Genomic DNA, 22,506 nt, shown 5'->3' on the forward strand with positions numbered 1-22,506 from the left:
TCAGATTGCTCTTATATGTGCTATGATCTAAATGTCTGTGTCCCTTCAAAATTCGTATATTGAAATCCTAATGCCCAATGTGGTGGTTTTAGGAGCTAGGGCATTTGGGAGGGGCTTAAGTCATGAGGATGGAGCCCTCCTGAATGGGAGCCCTTCAAAAAGAGACTCCGTAGAGCTCCCTAGCCCCTTCCACCGTATAAGGACACAGCGAGAAGGCAGTAGCTGTGAATCAGGAAGAGGGCCTTCACTTGACTGTGCTAGCACCCTGATCTCAGACGTCCAGTTTCCAGAACTATGAGAAATAAATTTCTGCTGTTTATAAGCCACTCAGTCTGTAGTATTTTGTTATAGCAGCCCGAATGGACCAAAACAGTATGCAACAAGTATTTTTAAGTTAGTTGTTCATAAATGAGTGAACACTTACAGTGAAAGTAATGTTCTTGATTGATTTGATTATATTATAGGTGGAGCATTTTATACTCCTGAGACTATTGATACAGCTAGACTTCACTACCGGAATTCTTGGGCCCCAGTTCTCCATGCAGTGGCACTTTGGTTGAATAGCACAGGATTTACATGTTCAGAGCCAGCAGAAGCAGCAGCGCTTTCTGGTTTACAAAAACGTTCTACATCTGTCAATTTAAACCAAGCATCAGGAGCAACGCCTAGTGCCAAATCTTTGCCAGAAATTAACAAAGACAGAATGCATCTGATTTTAGGTAAGCGTGCCATATTAATGTATTTCAAGATGAATCACTTCTGAAAATTCATATCTGTAGGGAAGAAAAAACTTCCTTCTGCCCTCTTAGGTTCTGTGGCTGGCCTAAGAATTAAAGTGTCATAAGACAGATTAACAGGAGAAAAGCAAAAGGTTATTTAATATTTTTAAATGTACACAGGAGTCTTTCGAAGGAAAAGGAAGACTCCAAGAAGCTTTTAGGCCCAAAAGACTATATACCATTAAAGAACAATAAATTGTGGGGATATGACAAGACAAAGGAGTTTGGGCTAGGGGCAGTAAATTGTGGGACAGTGACTAGGAAATATATGGGGGAAACTAATGGAAGATAAGGGTTATTTTAGTAGGTTGGTTTGTACAGGCTAATTCAACGTCGACTCCCAGTCTCTGGTGATGAGCATGTTCTTTTTCCTGATACAGGGCAGACACCTTTCTCATGGGAATTTTACGACCTGCTTTCAGGTAGAAAGGAGGTCAGAGAGCCCTGCTTGCACCTGCAGTTTCTCAAGGGCCTTCAGCTCAATAATCAATATGCCAAAGAAGCATATTTTGGTGTGGCATGTTCTAAACTCTTTCATTTTAATGCTATGGAAAAGTTTTACATAGCACAATGCAGAGAAGAAATAGTAAAAGGAGGATTTTTTTAGCACATTTTCTAAATTGTTAACTGAATTTTTAATCTAAAAATTTTTTATTAAAAACTAGTCTTCAGTGGCCGGCCCCGTGGCGGAGTGTTTAAGTTCGAGTGTTACATTTGGCGGCCCAGGGTTTCGCCAGTTCGAATCCTGGGCATGGACATGGCAACGCTCATCAGGCCATGCTGAGGCGGCGTCCCACATGCCACAGCTAGAAGCACCCACAACTAAAAATACACAACTATGTACCGGGGGGCTTTGGGGAGAAAAAAGGAAAAATCTTTAATAAAAACTAGTCTTCAAAAATGTTAGCTGTCATATTCACTCACAGAGCAATGTAGGATAATTTTCAAGAAAACTTTTTTTTTTCAGCAATAGATTTTCTTTTGACTTGGTACTTAACAAATTGTCCCATGAGGAAATAATAAAATGCAACGTTAAAGCAAATTTGAATAAATCTTATTTGTAATTGCTTTATAGATGCTCTTTTAACATTTAAAAATTTATATTGCAATGAAGCTCTTAGCGATCTTATGTTTTCTGAGAAGGGGAAGGAATACAACTGGATAAGGGTGAAATTATGGAATTTGTTAGTAGATCTCATAAATAAAATGTGAAAGACTTCCAAAACAATGACCTTATACTTATGCAAATTAAGAGCAGTTGTTATCCATGATATCCATTGTGCCTTGATAGCTTGCCATTTAAGAAGCTTTCTAGGGGCTGCTGGGTGATGCAACGGTTAAAGCGAATGTTCCCATGTTCTGCTTTGGCGGCCGGGGGTTCACTGGTTTAGATCCTGGGTGCAGACATGGCACCACTGTCAAGCCGTGCTGTGGTAGGCGTCCCACATATAAAGTAGAGTAGAAGATGGGCACAGATGTTAGCTCCGGGCCAGTCTTCCTCAAAAAAATAAAAAATAAAAAGCTTCGTATGTATGAGAAATTGTTTGGCAACCATGTAATGAGAAAGTAATTTTATAACTTTCCTAAATTTATTCATAATATATTATTTTAAAATGTCCTAGAAATAAAAAATTGAATATCTTCTTAATCAACCTGATGACCTTGGAAATCCTCCCCCACCTCTAATTTGGTTATTAACCTAATGGCAAAGCTACAATCTATGTTAAGTTTGGCTGCTTATTTTGGGAACTGTTTTGAATTCTAAGGCGTTAATAAATATATGTTAAGTCATCTGTAAAAACATAGAAAAATAATGTGGGATCTAAGCAACAAAGTATTTTATTTTGACAAACCCGTGTTTTTATTTTGTGCATTGCAGGTGTGAGTATACAGTTCCTTTGTTCCCCTAGACCTGAGGAACCTATTGAACATGTTACAGCGTGTCTGCAGGCCTTACATACCTTGCTGGATTCTCCTTATGCCCGAGTCCATATTGCAGAAGACCAGGTACACTGTATTTTTATAATGGATAATTAATTATATGCTTTGTTTTCATCATATTAAGATAATTTTCTCACAGATGAAATATTATATAATGAGTATTCAGGATTTTGGCTTTATCTAAAACCCTATACAATCATGCATTGCTTAATGATGGGGATATGTTCTGGGAGATGCATCGTTAGGTCATTTCATCATTGTACAAACATCATAGGGTGTACTTACACGAACCTAGATGGTATAGCCCACTGCACATCTAGGCTAGATGGTACTAATCTTACGGGACCCCCATCATATATGCAATCGGTTGTTGACCGAAATGTCGTTATGTGGCACATCTACTGTACTGAATGTTGGTTGACCAGGTGCAGCTAGACTAGAGATAGTCACTATACTGTCTTTGATTTGTTCATCAGCAGTCAAGTAAAACTAAAAATTTAAGGGATGCCTTCAGTCCCAATTAATGATTCTACTAATAAGGGCTGAAGTAATTTATTAGACTTAAATTATATCACTTTTAAATGTCTGATAAGTTTTATGTCTCATTTAATTAAATTTTTTAAGTACTTATCTAAACAATTTAATTACTTTTTCTAATTTATGTATGGAATATTTAGAGAACTTTATTCATGTTACAGAGCCAAGCTATGACTAGATTTGTTATTCTTCTTTATAATTAGGAATTCTTTTATTTTCCTAGTAAGAACCACCTCTTTGGACACTATCACTATCACATGGTATCAGTTGGGGTAATTTTTCATAAAAGATAGACAAATAAAAAACAAAGTTACTATCATTTTAGTATATCAGAATTCGTTTTGCACATGATGCTGACCAAACCAAACCAAACCAAAGCATGTGCTGTGTGATTACAAGATTCACTTACCGATGAACTCTTCTGGTACCCCGGCCTTGTAGTCTGAAGCTGTGTCTCAGCTAAACTACAGATCACTGCAGGAAACTCCAGGGTGGTTTTCAATGAATAAAGAAGAAGAAAAGAGAGCCAAGACGGGAACCTTAGGGATAAATAGCAAATAATGATTGAGATGAGGGGAAATAAGTCAGCAGTGGGGACTACTAGAGAGGCAGGAGGAGAACTAAAGGAGACAGAGTCATCAAAGACAAGTGGGGTGTTTCAAGGATAGACAATGGTATCAAAATAAACAGAATCCAGCAAATAAGGACAGAAGAGCCCAGAGGAGGTTATTGGTGACCTCAGGCAGAGCATTTCCTTCGATGGGTAGAAGCCAGATTGAGGAGTGAATGAGAGGGTAAAGGAGGTGGAAGCGTATGGGCTGGGAAAGGAAGAAGCAAATAGAGATAGAGGAGAACATGGGGGCAGAGAGAACGATCTGAGAGGGGTTTTGCGGGGATGGGGTAGGGAGGGGAAATTAGAAAGGAAAGACTTGAGCATTTTCCTTCTACTGGCGTGAGGAGCCTAACTAGAGAGAGAGGCAAAGACATATGCTTGAGTTCCTTCTGGTGTCCTTGGGAAGTCAAACGGGATGGGATAGGAAGCACATGAGGCAGGGTTAATCAGCCATGGATAAGAGGCTGGACGCTTGATCTGAAGGAGAGAGGGAAAGGCGACTTTGGTTGTAGTTGGGTTTTTTCCTCCCTCTTTGAAGTTTGAGGCAGGTTCATTGGGTGGGTCTGAGGTAGAAGATTGAGAGTAGGAGGCTTAAACAGGAGTGGTGACAGGCTGTGATAGTCGCTCTCTGAGATGAATCGGAGGGATTATCAGAAGTACCTGGAATCCCTGGTAGACAACTCTTGGGAACTCAGCTTAGGTTGGAAATCATAAATTTTAGTGGCACTGGACTCTCGCAGTACTGTTGAGTCCAAATAGAGGAAAGAAATAGGAGGATGATAATTTTTTAATGTAAAAATTATTTATATATTTAATAATTAAGGAATAATTTTTTGATTGAAAATATGTTGGGATAAAATAAGACTGTCAAGATTGTTACAGTGTTTGTTGCATAGTCCTCTGATTAAATTTAGCTATTAATTTTGGCTACCAAATTTGTTTTTACGTGTATATTTTCTTAGATTTAATAATATAAATGTATCATTTATAATTACAATTAATTAAATTTCTCTGTATTAATTTATAATAGCTGATTGGTGTTGAGTTGCTGAATGTTTTGCACCGCCTCCTCTTGACCTGGAATCCACCCTCTGTCCAGCTGCTGGTTACTGGAGTTGTACAACAGATAGTAAGAGCCGCTCAGGATTACTTGCAAGAAAAAAGAAACACTCTAAGTAAGCCCTAGAAATTACACTAACTTTGAAGTAGATCTTATTTGTACTCTAATTTTTAAAATATTAATCCAGGAAGTTTTTAATTAAAAATTTTAATCTACATTTAGAAGAATTGCAATTGATTTTGCTTTCATTATAAAGAACCAAATGAAATTCCTTATAGTCAACTATTTTTCACCTTCAAAAGTGTTTCAACTTCATATGTTTCAACCCAACATATGTGTTACTCCAATTATGAAATGCATTCCTAATAAAAATACCTAATAGGAGCCGGCCCCATAGCCCCAAGTGGTTCAGTTCATGCGCTCTGCCTTGGTGGCCCAGGTTTTCGTGGGTCTGGATCCTGGGCGCAGACATGGCACTGCTCATCAAGCCATGCTGAGGCAGCGTCCCATATGGCACAACCAGAGGCATCACAACTAGAATATACAACTATGTACTGGGAGGCCTTGGGGAGAAGAAGAAGCGAAAAAAAAGAAGATTGGCAACAGATGTTAGCTTAGGTGCCAAACTTTAAAAAAAAAAAAACCTGATAAAAATTTTCCAAGTAAATGAATTGTCCTTTACTTTTAAGGAGAGGTCATTAAACAGAATTTTAGTCAGGTAGAGAATTTTCTGAGAAAGACGAGTGGCATCAGTTAGACATTTTGTTGTAAATTTTTTGGAAAAAATTTCTAAAATACACTTATTGTGTTGTTTTGTTAGTTTGTTATTTATTTGCTGAAAATTTCACCAAATTTTCTTTTACCCAAGATGAAGATGATATGGAGAAAGAGTCCTGTCCTGCATTAGGAGAAGGAGGTGACAGTGGTGGTCTCATTCCCGGAAAGTCTCTTGTGTTTGCAACCATGGAGCTGCTGATGTTCATTTTAGTGCGGCATATGCCGCATCTCAGTACCAAGATGTCGGACTCTCCAAGTCACGTAGCTACCAAAACTCGCCTGTCGGAGGAAAGTGCTCGTTTGGTGGCAGCCACAGTTACCATACTCTCTGACTTACCATCCCTTTGTTCACCTGCTGGTACAGTATTGATCACTATTTGGAAATGCATTATAGTACATTAGACAAAGATGAGCTTGCCTTTGATTTTAAGCACTGTTATGACTTCTTTTCCTCTTAAATATCAAATGTGAGAGAAGTTGATCTTTTCTAAGGGTTTGTTTATCTTTAGGAGCCTATAAAGAGGAAAAATTTAAAAAACCAAAAACTCAAGATGGTCTTTTCTGATATATTTCAAACAAACTTCAGCAAGGAGATCGAACCACAACTTGAGGGAAGACATTGAATGTTAGCAGATATACATAAGGTCGCATTGTTAAACCCTTTAGTTTCTGATCTAGTTATCACTCTTGAACAACACTGACAAGCTAAAGAATCTCAGAGGAGAGTGACAACCAACTCTAAGGAGTAGCTAAAGCAACTACAGCTGAAAAAGATAATAGCTTTCCGTAGACACCTGAAGAACTATCGAATGGAAAAGTAGACTTCCCTCTGTTTTATCTAGAAGGTATAAATAGTATCAGGAGATGTAAGGGTAAATTTCAGCTCAACGCAAGCCTACAGATGTGAAAATAATGAATTCTCCATCATTGGAACTTTGCAGGTAGACTGCAGTGGCTGCGTGTAAGAGTGGTGAAGGGAGTCTTTCATTAACTGGGAGATTGAATTCGATGACCTTAAAGTTCTTTCGGCTACAAATTCAAGGATCCTTTCATTTCTTCTTTGCTTACCCATATAGTCATTTTCCTGATTTGATTAGGCTTACTTTAGTACACTGAAGAGTGATTACGTATCTTAGAATTGCTACCTGATTCATGATTTGCCAAGTTACTCAGATACTTCTCAAAGTATATGGTAGTGTTTTCCTTCTGTTTTTTTATCTTCCTTTCTTATTTTCATTATGAAGCTCCTGACATATTAAACAGGTGAAATATTGGAAGTAATAAAAGCAGGCTAGTTGGAAAAGGAAAGAAAATATTAATTCCGTCTTCTTGGAAATAACTTGCCACTTTATTTTCTTTTTCAAACATTGAATTGTAGTAATAGTCATCCAGTAAATTTTGTGTAAAAACAAGGAAAAGAAATAATATTAAGCCACAGTCAATTATTTAAAAAAACAATTGAAACAACTGTAATAGGGGACCTAAAGTAGTTATGAGGTAATCTGATTTGTTTTTGTTTTAGGATGTATGACAATCCTGCCCACGATTCTATTTTTAATTGCAAGAATATTGAAAGACACAGCAATAAAATCTGTGGATAATCAAGTTCCTCCACCAGTCAGTGCAGCTCTTCAAGGGATTAAAAGTATTGTGACACTTTCAATGGCCAAAACGGAGGAGACTCAGAAACAGTGGACAGCTCTAATTCGTAGCACTCTTGCGTGCATCCTGGAATATTCTCAACCAGGTAACCTAAGCAGAGTTAAAAAGTTTTAATCTATAGGAAATCTGTTTCCCAAAAACTAATTAATTGAATGAGCTTGTCAGAAAACTGCTGTGTAACACTGAATCCACGCAGGTAGGTGTTTTAGTCACATTTTTCAGATATGAGCTGTAACACCCCTTTCTGGACACTGACTCTACATGCCTTATTGTAGCATTTAAATACATGTTGGGAGGTCTTTCTCCCCCGAAAAGGACAGAAAACATTAGAAAATATAACCAGAATTGAATTAACATGTGTTGATATATTTGTTTGCTTCAGTTGTTTTTTTCCAAGAAAGATAATAAAATGGGAGAGAAGGTTGAAGTATCTGTCACTGCCTCAGAGCATCCTCCAATGAAACCACAGTCTTGATTTTGATATGTTTCATTCCAGATATATCTGAATATGTAAATAAATATAATTTTATGTTAATATAGATCAGTTATGATAAATACACTATATATTAATAAAGGTATATATGAATTACATATAGAGTGAGATAAACAACCATAAGCAGTATATAGTATTTCTTTTTGTGTTTTTAAATTTACGTAAGTAATGTCATAATATTTCATTCTACCTTCATTCTCTGACTTAAGTATTTTTTGCAGCTATTAATGTATACATATTAAACTCTCATTCATTCTTTTTAACTCCTATATAGTTTTCCATCACATGTATTTATCAATTATTATTCATTCCCTTGTGAACGGATATTTTAGCTGTTTCTGATTTTCCCAGTTATAAAAATTGCTTCAGTGAACATCTTTATAAATTTCTGATGCACATGTGCTGTGAGATTTCCTAGGGTATACCCCTGCGAAGTGGAATTATGGCACATTTTAATTTTAATTTTATCAGACGTGGCCAAATTGCTCTCCAAACTAGCTGTATGAATTTACACTTTCACCAGCAGTATATTATAATAATCTGTTTCTCCACATCCTCACTAATACTTGCTATTTCACACTTTCGAATTTTCCTATCTGAGGGGTATAACATACTCTTATTGTTTTAATTTGCATTTCTCTTTTTCCTAGTGAGAATAGCATTTTTCATGTTTGTGTTTAATTTTGGGGAAAATGCTTATTCATAATTTGTCCATTTTTCTTCTCTGACTTTTTTCTTTCATTTCTTTTTTGAGGAAGATTAGTCCTGAGCTAACATCTGTTGCCAGTCCTCTGCTTTTTACTGAGGAAGGCTGGCCCTGAGCTAACATCCATGCCCATCTTCCTCTACTTTATATGGGGGATGTCTACCACAGCATGGTTTGCCAAGTGGTGCCAGGTCCTCACCCAGGATTCGAACTGGCGAATCCCAGGCTGCCGAAGTGGAACGTGTCGCTTACCCACTGCGCCACCAGGCCCGCCCCATTCATTTTATTTCTGTTGTAAAGAAAATGTCAAAAGGCTGAAAACAAAGAATACAAATTAAAGATTTGCCATATCACCTATTAAGACATTTCCATACTGAAACTGTGGAGCGGGCCCAAGAATCAATAGACAGGGCAACAAAACAGAACAGGTTGCTTTAAAGCAGATGTTCATCCACATGAGAATATAGTACACGATAAAGGCATATTCATTATTCTTCAGATGGTTTGTATCAATTAGCTGTTTGAGAAATGAATTTCAGTTAGGTCTTCAACATAAATACCAGATAAATTAAAATGATAATGTATATTTTAAAAATAAAGAAAATATGGGTAATCTTTTATTAATAATAGCAAAGGACTATGTAAGTATAAGTCAGTGGAAATTATCAATGTATTGGGCTGTATAGAAATTAACTTCTGGTTGCCAAAACATCTTACATTAAAAGGTAGCTGAAAAAAAAGCTGAAAAACTGACAATAATACTTATGTCAGTTTTAATATCATTAATATACAAAGAAGTCTTATAAGAAAAACATTTAACGTCCCAACAGAAGAAAGAAGAAAGGAAAGAACGTGTACATTAGTTAAAAGGAAGTAGAAATGACCGCTGAGAATATAAGAAAATCAGCCATGTATTATATAAGCAAATAAATAGAAACCAAAAAAAGTAACATACATTTTTACCTATAAAGCTGATTTTTTAAAAAATGTGATAATGGAGCCAGCCCTCATGGCCTAGTGGTTAAAGTTCCACACACTCCGCTTGGGCAGCTGGAGTTTGGTTCCTGGACACAGAACCACACAACTCATGCCACTAGCCACGCTGTGGCAGCAGCTCACGTGAAGAACTAGAAGCACTTAAAACTAGACTAAATAACTATGTCCTCAGGCTTTGAGGAGGAAAAAGATAAAAATATGACAACGTAACACAGCTGGAATTGGTACCAGGAGAACATTTTCATATTTTGCTGAAGGGAGTTTAAAATGGTTTAAACTTTCAGGGTATCATTTCTGCAGAACGTACAAAGAGTGTTTAAGAATTCATACTCTTAGACCTTATAGATCAAAAAATTATATTCAAGGGGCCAGCCCAGTGGCGCAGCAGTTAAGTTCACACATTCCGCTTCGATGGCGCAGGGTTCACTGGTTCGGATCCTGGGTGCGGAAACTATGCAGTGCTTGTCACTGATGCTGTGGCAGGCGTCCCACATATAAAGTAGAGGAAGATGGGCATGGATGTTAGCTCAGGGCCAGTCTTCCACAGCAAAAAACAGGAGGATTGGCGGCAGATGTTAGCTCAGGGCTAATCTTCCTCCAAAACAAAAAGAAAGAATTAAAATTTGTCTTAAGATGTGTCTTCTAAAAGAAAATTATGTTCAAGGTTATTTATCACAGTCTATTTTACAATAATGAAAATTGTTCTGGCAGTGGGAAAAATTATAAAGTACATGATGGTATACTCATTTGGATTATATATCCATTATATCTATTAAAAATCATGTTTATAAATAATTTTATATAAAAAGACTAACCTAAACCAGAAGAAATTAAACCAAAACCTAGAAATTAAACTTAAATTATCACTAGATGGTAGAATTACAAGTTTTATTTTCTTTCCCATACCCTTTTTATATTTTAAACAATGACCGTGTATTACTTTTATTATCTGAATTTTTTTAATCTTAATTATTTGGAAGGGAAAACTTTAGTTTTATTAATGTTACTAAAACTATTTTGGCTTTATAATGAGTTAATATTTTGTGTTTTTTTTGTTTTTTTATTATATATATTTTTTAATTGAGTTGATAGGTTACAATCTTTTGTGATTTCAGTTGTACATTAATGTTTGTCATTCGTGTTGTAGGTGCACTCGTTCACCCTTTGTGCCCACCCCCCACCCCACCTTTCCCCTGGTAGCCACTAATCTGTTCTCTTTGTCCACATTTTTAAATTCCTCATATGAGTGGAGTCAGAGAGAGATTATCCTTCTCTAACTGGCTTATTTCACTTAACATAATTCCCTCAAGGTCCATCCATGTTGTTGCAAATGGGATGATTTTGTTCTGTTTTGCAGCTGAGTAGTATTCCATTGTATATACGTACCATATCTTCTTTATCCATTCGTCTGTTGATGGGCACTTAGGTTGCTTCCATGTCTTGGCTATTGTAAATAATGCTGCAATGAACATTGGGGTGCATGGGACTTTTGGAATTGCTGACTTCAAGCTCTTTGGATAGATACCCAGTAGTGGGATGGCTGGATCGTATGGTAGTTCTATTTTTAATTTTTTGAGGAATCTCTATACTGTTTTCCATAGTGGCTGCACTAATTTGCATTCCCACCAGCAGTGTATGAGGGTTCCATTCTCTCCACAACCTCTCCAACATTTGTTACTATTAGATTTAGATATTTTTGTCATTCTAATGGGTGTAAGGTGATATCTTATTGTAGTTTTGATTTGCATTTCCCTGATGATCAGCGATGATGAGCATCTTTTCATGTGCCTATTGGCCATCTGTATATCTTCTTTGGAGAAATGTCTGTTCATGTCTCCAGCCCATTTTTTGATCGGGTTGTTTGATTTTTTGTTGTTGGGTTGTGAGAGTTCTTTTTATATTATGGATATTAAGCCTTTGTCAGATATATGACTTGCAAATATTTTTTCCCAGTTAGTGGGTTGTTTTTTTGTTTCAATCCTGTTTTCATTTGCCTGAAGAAGCTCTTTAGTCTGATGAAGTCCCATTTGTTTATTCTTTCTATTGTCTCTCTTCTCTGAGAAGACATGGTGTCCAAAAAGGTCCTTTTAATACTGATGTCAAAGAGTGTACTGCCTATGTTTTCTTCTAGAAGCCTTATGGTTTCAGGTCTCACCTTTAGGTCTTTGATCCATTTTGAGTTTATTTTGGTGAATGGTGAAAAAGAATGGTCAATTTTCATTCTTTTACATATGGCTTTCCAGTTTTCCCAGCACCATTTGTTGAAAAGACTTTCTTTCCTCCATTGTATGCACTCTGCTCCTTTGTCAAAGATAAGCTGTCCATAGATGTGTGGTTTTATTTCTGTGCTTTCAATTCTGTTCCATTGATCTGTGCACCTGTTTTTGTACCAGTACCATGCTGTTTTGATTACTGTAGCTTTGTAGTACGTTTTGAAGTCAGGGATTGTAATGCCTCCGTTTTGTTCTTTTTTCTCAGGATTGCTTGAGCAATTCGGGGTCTTTTTTTGCCCCATATAAATTTTAGGATTCTTTGTTCTAATTCTGTAAAGAATGTCATTGGGATTCTGATTGGGATAGCATTGAATCTATAAATTGCTTTAGGTAGAACAGACATTTTAACTATGTTTATTCTTCCAATCCATATACATGGAATGTCTTTCCATCTCCTTATGTCGTCATCCAATTCTCTCAGAAAGGCCTTGTAATTTTCATTATATAGGTCCTTCACTTCCTTAGCTAAACTTACCCTGAGGTGTTTTATTCTTTTTGTTGCTATTGTGAATGGTATTGTGTTCTTGAGTTCTTTTTCTGTTAGCTCGTTGTTAGAATATAGAAATGCTACTGATTTATGCAAATTGATTTTATACCCCGCAACTTTGCTGTAGTTGTTGATTACTTCTAAGAGTTTTCCAATGGATTCTTTGGGGTTTTCTATATATAAGATCATGTCGTCTGCAAACAGCGAGAATTTCACTTCTTCCCTCCCTGTTTGGATTCCTTTTATTCCTTTATCTTGCCTGATTGCTCTGGCCAGGACCTCCAGTACTATGTTAAATAAGAGTGGTGATAGAGGGCATCCTTATCTCATTCCTGTTTTCAGGGGGATGGCACTCAGTTTTTACCCATTGAGTATGATGTTGGCTGTGGGCTTGTCATATATGGCCTTTATTATGTTGAGGTAGTTCCCTTCTATGCCCATTTTGTTCAGAGTTTTTATCATAAATGGCTGTTGGATCTTGTCAAATGCTTTCTCTGCATCTATTGAGATGATCATGTGGTTTTTATTCCTCAATTTGTTGATGTGGTGTATCACGTTGATTGATTTGAGGATGTTGAACCATCCCTGTGTCCCTGGTATGAATCCCACTTGATCATGATGTATGATCCTTTCGATGAATTGCTGAATTCTGGTGGCCAAAACTTTGTTTAGAATTTTTGCATCTATGTTCATCAGTGATATTGGCCTGTAGTTCTCTCTTTTCGTGGCGTCCTTGTCTGGCTTTGGTATCAGCGTGATGTTGGCCTCATAGAATGTGTTAAGAAGTGTTCCATCCTCCCTAATTTTTTGGAATAGCTTGAAAAGGATAGGTGTTAAATCCTCTCTGAAAGTTTGGTAGAATTCCCCAGGGAAGCCATCTGGTCCTGGGGTTTTATTCTTTGCGATGTTTTTGATTGCCGTTTCAATCTCTTTCCTTGTGATTGGTGTGTTCAAATTGTCTGCTTCTTCTTGAGTGAGCTTTGGGAGATTGTAAGAGTCCAAGAATTTATCCATTTCCTCTAGGTTATCCATTCTCTTAGCATAGAGTTTTTCGTAGTATTCTCTTACCATCTGTTCTATTTCTGCAGTCTGTTGTTATTTCTCCTGTCTGTTGTTATTTCTCCTCGCTCATTTCTGATGTTGTTTATTTGAGCTTTCTCCCTTTTTTTCTTTGTAAGTCTGGCTAGGGGTTTGTCAATTTTATTTATCTTCTCAAAGAACCAGTTCTTTGTTTCATTGATGCTTTCTATCGCCTTTTTCATTTCAGTAGTATTTATTTCTGCTATGATTTTTATTATTTCTCTCCTGCTGCTGCCTTTGGGCTTTATTTGTTCTTCTTTCTCTAGTTCAGTTAGGTGTAGTTTAAGATTGCTTATTTGGGATTTTTCTTGTTTGTTAATATGTGCCTGTATTGCGATGAATTTTCCTCTTAATACAGCTTTTGCTGTATCCCATATGAGTTGGTATGGCGTGTTATCATTTTCATTAGTTTCCAGGTATTTTCTGATTTCTTCTTTAATTTCTTCAATGATCCATTGCTTGTTCAGTAGTGTATGGTTTAGTCTCCACATCTTTGTGCCTTTCTCAGCTTTTTTCTTGTAATTAATTTCTAGCCTTATAGCAGCATGATCAGAGAAGATGCTTGTTATTATTTCAATTTTTTTAAATTTCTAGAGGCTTGCCTTGTTTCCCAACGTATGGTCTATCCTTGAGAATGTTCCATGTGCACTTGAGAAGAATGTGTCTTCTGCTTTTTTAGGGTGAAGTGATCTATATATGTCTATTAAGTCCAATTGTTTTAGTTTTTCGTTTAGCTCCACTATTTCTTTGTTGGTTTTCTGTCTGGATGATCTGTCCATTGATGTGAGTGGGGTGTGGAGGTCCCCTACTGTTATTGTATTGTTTTTAACATCTTCCTTTAGGTCTGTTAATAGTTGCTTTATGAACCTTGGTGCTCCTATGTTGGGTGCATAGATATTTATAAGCGTTATTTCTTCTTGATGAAGTGTCCCTTTGATCATTATATATTGTCCCTGTGTGTCTCTCTTTACCTGTCTTATTTTGAAATCCACTTTATCTGATAAAAGAATTGCAACACCTGCTTTTTTTCCTTGCTATTAGCTTGAAGTATGGTCTCCACCGCTTCACTCTGATCCTGTGTTTGTCCTTGGGGCTAAGGTGTGTTTCCTGGAGGCAACAAATTGTTGGATCTTGTTCTTTAATCCATTTTGCCACTCTTTGTCTTTTTATTGGAGAGTTCAGTCCGTTTACATTGAGAGTGATTATTGATACATGTGGACTTAAAGCTGTCAATCTGTTGCTCATTATCTGGCTTTCCTGCTTTTCTCTTCCTGTGTGCTTTATCCTACCCATTTGATACTGCAATTTCTTATGCTGGGTTTCTTAGATTTTTCCTTATTTATGTTTTGTGTCTCTGTTCTGTTGTTTAGTTTAGTGTCTACCCTGAAGTTTGTATTTAGAATCTCATGTATAATATAGTCTATTCTCTGGTGGTCTCTTACTTACTTAACCTAGACTAATTTAGTCCCTTTGCTCTTCCCCTCCTAAATTATTATTTTCACTTCTTGTTCCAACTTGTGTTATGAGTTTGTAGTTAGGGTGATAAGATCGTCTTTGCTTTGGTAGTTTCCTTACCTTTATCCTAATGCTATAGTTGAATATTTGCTATCCTATTCTGGTTCTATTTATCTGTCTCCCTACTCTGTGGTTTGTGACTCCTTTCTCCCTTTTTTCTTTTTTCAGGTAGGAGGGCCTTCTTGAGGATTTCTTGTAGTGGAGGACTTTTGGTTACAAATTCCTTTAACTTTTGTTTGTCTGGAAAAGATTTAATTTCTCCCTCATATCTGAAGGGTATTCTTGCTGGATAGAGTATTCTTGGCTGAAGATTTTTATCTTTTAAAGCTTTGAATATGTCACTCCATTCTCTCCTAGCTTGTAAGGTTTCTGCAGAGAAATCTGCTGAAAGTCTGATAGGGGCTCCCTTGTAGGTAATTCTCTTATTTCATGCAGCCCTGAGTATTCTTTCTTTGTCGTTCCTTTTTGCCAATTTTACTACTATATGCCTTGCAGTAGGTCTTTTTACATTGACAAATCTAGGAGATCTAAAAGCTTCCTCTACACACATTTCTCCCTCAATCCCTAGATTTGGGAAGTTCTCTTCTATAATTTCATTAAGCACACTTTCTGCTCCATTTTCCTTTTCTATGTTCTTGGGAATTCCTATGATCCTTGAATTCTTTCTCCTCATTGAATCTGCTATCTCTCTGATACTTTCCTCCTTCCTTTTAATCCTTAGTTCTCTTTCTTCCTCTGTCTGCAGCCATTCAGCCTGTCTATCTTCGATTATGCTAATTTGCTCTTCTATGGAGTCTACCCTGGCATTCAGGGAATCCGTATTCTGTTTTATCTGGTCCATTGTGTTTTTCATCTCTAGTAATTCAGTTTGATTCTTCTTTATAATTTCAATCTCTTTTGTGAAGTAACTCCAGAACTCGGCTTGTTTCTCTACCTTTCTCTCTACCTCATTGAGTTTTTTGATTATAGCTTCTCTGAACTCATTTTCATTTAGTTTACCTAATTCCAAGTCCTCAGGACTTAATTCTATGTTTTTATTGTTTTCCTTCTGGTCTGGGCCTTTTATAAATTGCTGGATGGTAGAGGAGCGGTTTTTTCACATGGTGGTAGAATTCGGTTGCAGTTACCGCCTGTCACCACTAGATGGGGGTCAAGTGCCACGCAGTCTGAGCTCTCTGCCTTCAGGCAAGATGTCCGCGCCCAGTGCACTTTGCCGGGGCAGGGGCGGTTTCTCTCGCGCACCGATCTGGATTCGATCAGTTCTGTTCTCTGGTCTCCCGCCCTGCGTTTATGGGGTCCCGGCACACGGAAGCTTTCCCCCGTCAGTGGGTTTCCACTGTACTGGTGGCAGGAGTCCTAGACGATCCCCTGGTCACGCGGCCCCTCCCCCGCTCCTTCCCGGACCGCGTGGGGATCCTGGTTTCTAGGGGATGGAGCGATGTTCTCTCTTACCCAGTTCCAGCTCCTCCGAGGCAGGCAGTAGGGGCTCCATCTTCTGTCTTTTGATACTGTAGGTCTCTAAGTCCTGGCATTAGGTTCATTAGCTGAAATTCAGGTGTTTTTTTTTCCCCGGTTCTTTGTTGTACTTTGGAGGGGAGAGAGTCCTGGGCCAGCTCACCCCGCCATTTTGCTCCACCTCCTGCTCTCAATATTTTGTTTTTTAAGGTAAATTTTTAACCAAATAAAAGAAACATTAAATGCCATATTTATATATGTATGTAAATGTTTATATGTGTAGACACATAGTTATGAATAACAAGTAAAAGAAATAGTGAAGAATTTGTTTAAAAAAATTTTGTTTTAATTTTCATGTGAGAGTTGATAGTCAATATTCATGTATTTTTTAAATTGTCAGTTAAAAGGGAAAGTTTTGATATTTATCAGTCTAGTTCATTCATATTAGATGAATTTAAAGGTATAAGAGAATTAACTTGCCTAAGATATTCTGTCCAGAATTGAATTCTCAGGAGACACAGTCAGTGTGAAGTAGGGATCAAGGCCACAGGTATGTTTGTACAGTATTTGTATGCAAGGCAAGCAGAATCCCCCAATTTCCAAAAAAAGTTTTATAATAGAAAATTTCCATTATGGAAATCATATTTCCTATTCTAAAATCTGAGGCATCTGCTTTAAAACAAAGTGTATATGTATGTATGTGAACACACACACACGTACATAAATCTTCTTGGATGTAATGAATCACTCTCAAGATTGCTGCAATTGTTCTTCCATTTTTAAAACTTCAATTTTGAAATAGATTTCAAACTTAAAAACAATTATAAGAATAGTATTGTGAATTCCGGTATTCTCTTCTCTTAGAGTTCGCCAGTTGTTAACATTTGCCACGTTTTATTACTCTGTAATCCACATATTATTATTGTTACTATTTTCACTATTAATTTTGCTGAAACATTTGAGAATACATTGAAGTCATCATGAGTCTTTGCAACTGAATACTTCACAGATATCCTAAGAACAAGAACATTCTCTTACATAACCAGAGAAGAATTATCAAATTAGGCAACTTAACATTGATACAATGCTATTATTGTTCATATGCAAATTTCACCCATTGTCCTAATAATGACTTTCATAGAACTTTTTTCTTTTTATATGGGATACAGTCCAGAATCATTCATTATATTTAGTTGTCATAGTGCTTTAGTCTTCTTTAATCTAAGTCAGTTCCTCAGCCTGTATCTTTCATGACATTAATATTTTTTAAGAGTACAGGCCATCTGTTTTATAGAGTGTTCTTCCATTTGGAATTGTCTGGTTTGTTTTCTCATGATTAGAGTCAGGTTACACATTTTTGACAGGAATACTATGTGGGTATTCTTAATGTCTTTCTTAGTGCATCATATAAGAAGGCATATAATGTTGCTTTGTCCCATTTTGGGGAATCTTAACTTCAGTAACTTGATTTAAGATGGTGTCTGCCATGTTTCCCCACTATAAAGTTGACATTTTCCCTTTTATAATTAATAAAAAATTTGTGGGGAGATACTTTGAGACTATGTCAATTATCTGTTCCCCATAAAGTTTTCACCTAGTGGTTTTAGCATCCATATTGTCCCTGAATTGATTATTACTATGATGATATCAAAGTGATAATTTTCTAACTTCTACATTTATTTGTTCCTTTCGCGTTTCTTAGTTGGCTTTCTGCTGAAAGGAAGGTCTTTTTCTTTGCCCTTCCTTTACTGTTTACTCATTTGTTTATTACTATCAGTACAGACTCATGATTCCTTCTTTAATTCAGTGTGTCCATTACTGTCGTTTTGACATCATCATCATCATTATTATTTCTTGAGCACTCTTTACTTTCTGGCACCAAGATGTAGCAGACTCATCTTGTGTTTTCCCTGTTACTGTTCTGAAATCAGTCACTTCTCCAAAAAGCCCTGGTTCCTTTTAGTAGAGAATGGTATTTTGATGCCAAATCTTCTTGAAGTCACAACTTAAAAATATTATATTAATTTTCTGACAAGAAATTCCTTGCAATGTCACAGACTCTGAGTTGAGAGATTGTTCTCTTTTCACCTAGAATGATGTTTCTTCTAAGGAGTTCTCAGGTTTTTAACATGTGTGACTTAGGCTATTGTAGATTGACTAAATCCTTCAAATTTTACATCTCTTTTGTTTTTCTTTATGTTAATAGACTTCTTCTCAACTGGTGTTTCTAGCCCATTCTATTTTACGAACAGCTAATACCCTCATTATGAGATAATGTTAGTATTATCAGTTGTATATGTTCATAATCCTGATGAAGCCCTGATTACCGTTGGGTATTTGTAGTTGACAAATTAGCTCAAATTCACATAATGTTCCAACTGTGGGAGAAACGGTAATCACAAGAGAGTTTGATTCTCTTATTTTATATATTCAGTACTATTGTTCTTTAGAATAAATGTACATATTTCCTGTATTTCTAATTACATACTATATTTCCATTAGGTTAAAGTTGTATCTGTTCCTGAATAAATGATTGCAATAGCAAAAAGCCTTGAAAATTATGAGACTGCTGTCTTCAGGAAATTGTGCAAGATTTTTTTATGGTTGTATAGAATTTATAGGTTTCATATTTACTAAATGGAAAGGTGATGTCGCTAAGGAAGTCTGCTCTGGATTTTTAAATTACCTAGAATATTTTATCATAATCATTTAACTTTGTTGAAAGGAGAGTATTTGGAAATTTTTGATCAATCTAAACTCCAGAGAAGTTAAATGACTTTTAATGTTATATCACCATGTTATCTTTCATATATAAATTTGTTTCGAGTTCTTGTTAGGATTTATGCTTGAATTTTTTTCAATTAATATTACACCATCTAGAAAAACAAGGAGAAAGGACTTTAATATAGGGACTTCTACTAAAGTATCCCTGTTTCCTCAGTAGGAGAGGAGTTCTAATCATCAAGTTGTTTATGGACTGTATTAGAATGACACTGCTATAAATGTTGGGGGGAGAGAGGGTTATTGTTCAAGACTGAAATTCCGAAACATTTTAGAAACAGCACATTGCTTTCCTTTTTCATATGTTTCAATATTTCATCATTTACATATTTCAGAAGATTCTCTGCCTGCGCCTGATGAAGTCAGCATGCTAACAGCAATTGCACTCCTCCTGTGGTCTGCCAGTAGTGAAATAATAGGAGTCCAGTCATTACAGAATGGCTGCATGAACAGATTTAAAAATGCATTAAATTCATGTGATCCATGGGTAAGTTACACTTAGAACAGTTAAACATAGAGGTAAACATTCCACTTTACCAGGAAAATTTCAGATTGATTCATTAAAATGTGTTATATATCAAATGAAAACCTAGGTATTTGATAGGTGGCTTTTAAATAGAAAAACTGGAAAAGATCATTGATTTAAGCACTAGGAGAGACACGTGTGTGTTTATTTACATATGCAGAAATTGTCCAGTATCTAAAATACTTGATTAACCCTAGCCTATATTGGTAGAGACTTTACATGACTCGATGATGATATTTTTCACCATTTACTTAGTGACACCAAGGGCATTAAAGGATAAATATATATTATTACGTTTTAATGAACGTATTGGAAACTAGTTTTTCTAGAAATTGTTTTATTGTTTTACAATGTCAAAGTCTAAACTAATGATTCTCAAACCTGCTGCACATCAGAAATAAAAGCAATTAAGTAACATCTACCACTATCTTTCTACATCAGAATCTCCCAATTTGTGGCCCAGAGATCTGCATCTTAAAACACTCCCCAGGTATCATGTCCAGTGATGTTTGGCAGCTTCTCTTTTACCAAGGCACCAAAACAGTTTTTTTTCCACTATTCATCCCATGTGTTGATGGACCTTCCTTTCTCCTCCCTTCTTTTTTTTTTTTTTGTTATTAATATGAAATCTTTCTAATCTAAGTGGAGCCACTGAGACTTTACTTTGTAGGCCTAGAACACTTAAATTGGTGTAAGCAGTCATTTCCAGGGAATGCAGATGGATTTGAGGTATCTAAAAGAATGTATTTTTATAGCTTTGACACTATTCTAATATTAGCCTTCCTTACTAGATATGTTAGGTTAAAGTGAGAGGGTAATTGTAACTTAAAGAATTAAAACCAGAAATTAGAATTCTGTTTTCTAGCTTCTTACGCATTATAGAAATATACAAATTATATAAGCATGGTAATTTGGCAGTTAACATATAAAGAATATTTATTTGATTAATTTCTTTTCAGTTAGTTTTATGTAGTTAGCTTACTGGAAGTTTCGTTACTCCATTTCTATAAATGGAAAAAGGCATTAATTCCTCCCACATTTCTATTGTCATCTTGCGGTATCACTTCTTTTCAGTATATATTAAGATGCAATGTGATTGTAGAGCAAATAAGAACTATCACACGTTAATTAATAAAATGATTTTCTCGTATAGGTTCAAGCCAAATGCTACCAGCTTCTCCTCTCAGTCTTCCAACATTCCAATCGTGCCCTTTCAACTCCCTATATCCATTCATTAGCTCCAATAGTGGTTGAAAAGCTAAAAGCTGTTGAAAGAAACAGACCAGCCAGTAACACGGAACTTTTAGCTGTTCAAGAAGGAATCAAAGTTCTTGAAACATTGGTTGCTCTTGGGGAAGAACAGAACAGTAAGTATTTCCTTATAAAAAGCCACTAGTCTAAAATGAAGATCTGTATTGTATGTAAATCTTATTGGGTATTAGTCATAGGCCACTGCAACAGTAAGTTTACTAAGGAGTAGTTCCTGTCTGAAAGCTTAATGTTTTTGCTTATGCTATGACATAATGTGTTGAGTTGACATGTTTATTTTTTATGAGCAAGACGTTAATATAAATTACTGATAGCATTTCAACACAGTAATATTTTTATTTTCTAGGAATGTACTCTATGAGAAGTAGGAAAAATATGGGTGTTTAATAGATTTTTTAAAGTAATACGTTCTGGTGTTCATAATAGAGGTATAAAAGCTTTATACCAAATAGGACCAGATCAGTATTAATACCAAACATCATTATTAAAATACTTAAAAATTTGAAATTTTAAAATTTTTATTTTTTTATTTAATGAAAAACTGCCACATACATCCATTTAACCAGAGACTTGTGCAACTTAGTACCTACTCTTGTTTATCCTCTGCTTAAGTCTTGATTTCATCACAATCTAAAATTTGTCTTTAAAAACATGATTTTTAATTGTTGCAGATAGAATATCCTTTTTTTTTTTTAAGATTCACACCTGAGCTAACAACTGTTGCCAATCTTTTTAAATTCTTTTTCCTGCTTTTTCTCCCCAAATCCCCCCAGTACATAGTTGTATATTTTAGTTGTGGGTCCTTCTAGTTGTGGCATGTGGGACGCCGCCTCAGTGTGGCCTGACGAGCAGTGCCATGTCTGCACCAAGGATCCCAACCAGCAAAACCCTGGGCCACCAAAGCAGAGCGAGCGAACTTAACCACTTGGCCACAGGGCCGGCCCTGACTATACTTTTTAAAACAGTACCTTATGATTGAATGTTAAACTCTTTCCAATTTTTCAAGATCATAAATAACTAAGATGAGTATCTTTGTACAGAAATCTTTGCACGCATTTTTTATTATCTCTATCAGGTAAATTTCTAAAAGTAAAATTACCGGATTGAAGGAAATGCACATTTTTAAGGCTTTTAATATATGTTTCCAGATTAATCTCCAGATCAAAATCACATCTATTTTTTCTATCATAAAGTTTTTCCTCTTCCCTTGAAAAAATTTCACAGGAAATTGCTAAGGTAGTAGAGATTTTTAAAAAGCTATTGCAGTAGCTTCCTTATAAAATAACACTCCAGAACTATGATAGTGGAAGAGAGGAATGCAGAGGAGATTATGAAAAAAGATTGATCTGACTTTGTGAGTAACTAGTTATAGGGAGCAAGAGAAAGAGAAGAGCCAAATAGCAGTAGTGTTACCTGGAAAGAAGCATGGAAGCAGCGTCAGAATTAGAAAAGTCAGGAAGAAGGAATGTTTGGAGGGAGTTGATACGTTTAGTTGAAATTAGATATTAATAGATTATTTGGGTAGAAATGTTATGACTGACATCATGGCCTATGTT

At 36.1% G+C, this 22,506-nt stretch overlaps 1 protein-coding gene across 3 annotated transcripts in view; it reads left to right on the top strand.

The window, feature by feature from the left end:
- The window catches only part of HEATR5B (HEAT repeat containing 5B), a 107,849-nt gene that overhangs the window by 76,473 nt on the left and 8,870 nt on the right, over window positions 1-22,506 (top strand). For all 3 annotated transcript variants that reach the window (XM_014832858.3, XM_014832859.3, XM_044772237.2), the window contains exons 29-35: window positions 465-719; window positions 2,659-2,786; window positions 4,901-5,045; window positions 5,799-6,065; window positions 7,230-7,454; window positions 19,491-19,642; window positions 20,835-21,048. In XM_014832858.3, the coding sequence (XP_014688344.1) occupies window positions 465-719; window positions 2,659-2,786; window positions 4,901-5,045; window positions 5,799-6,065; window positions 7,230-7,454; window positions 19,491-19,642; window positions 20,835-21,048 (1,386 nt within the window). The remainder of the gene's footprint in view (window positions 1-464; window positions 720-2,658; window positions 2,787-4,900; window positions 5,046-5,798; window positions 6,066-7,229; window positions 7,455-19,490; window positions 19,643-20,834; window positions 21,049-22,506) is intronic.

This window comes from Equus asinus, chromosome 6 (assembly GCF_041296235.1).
Source record: "Equus asinus isolate D_3611 breed Donkey chromosome 6, EquAss-T2T_v2, whole genome shotgun sequence".
NCBI lineage: Eukaryota > Metazoa > Chordata > Mammalia > Perissodactyla > Equidae > Equus > Equus asinus.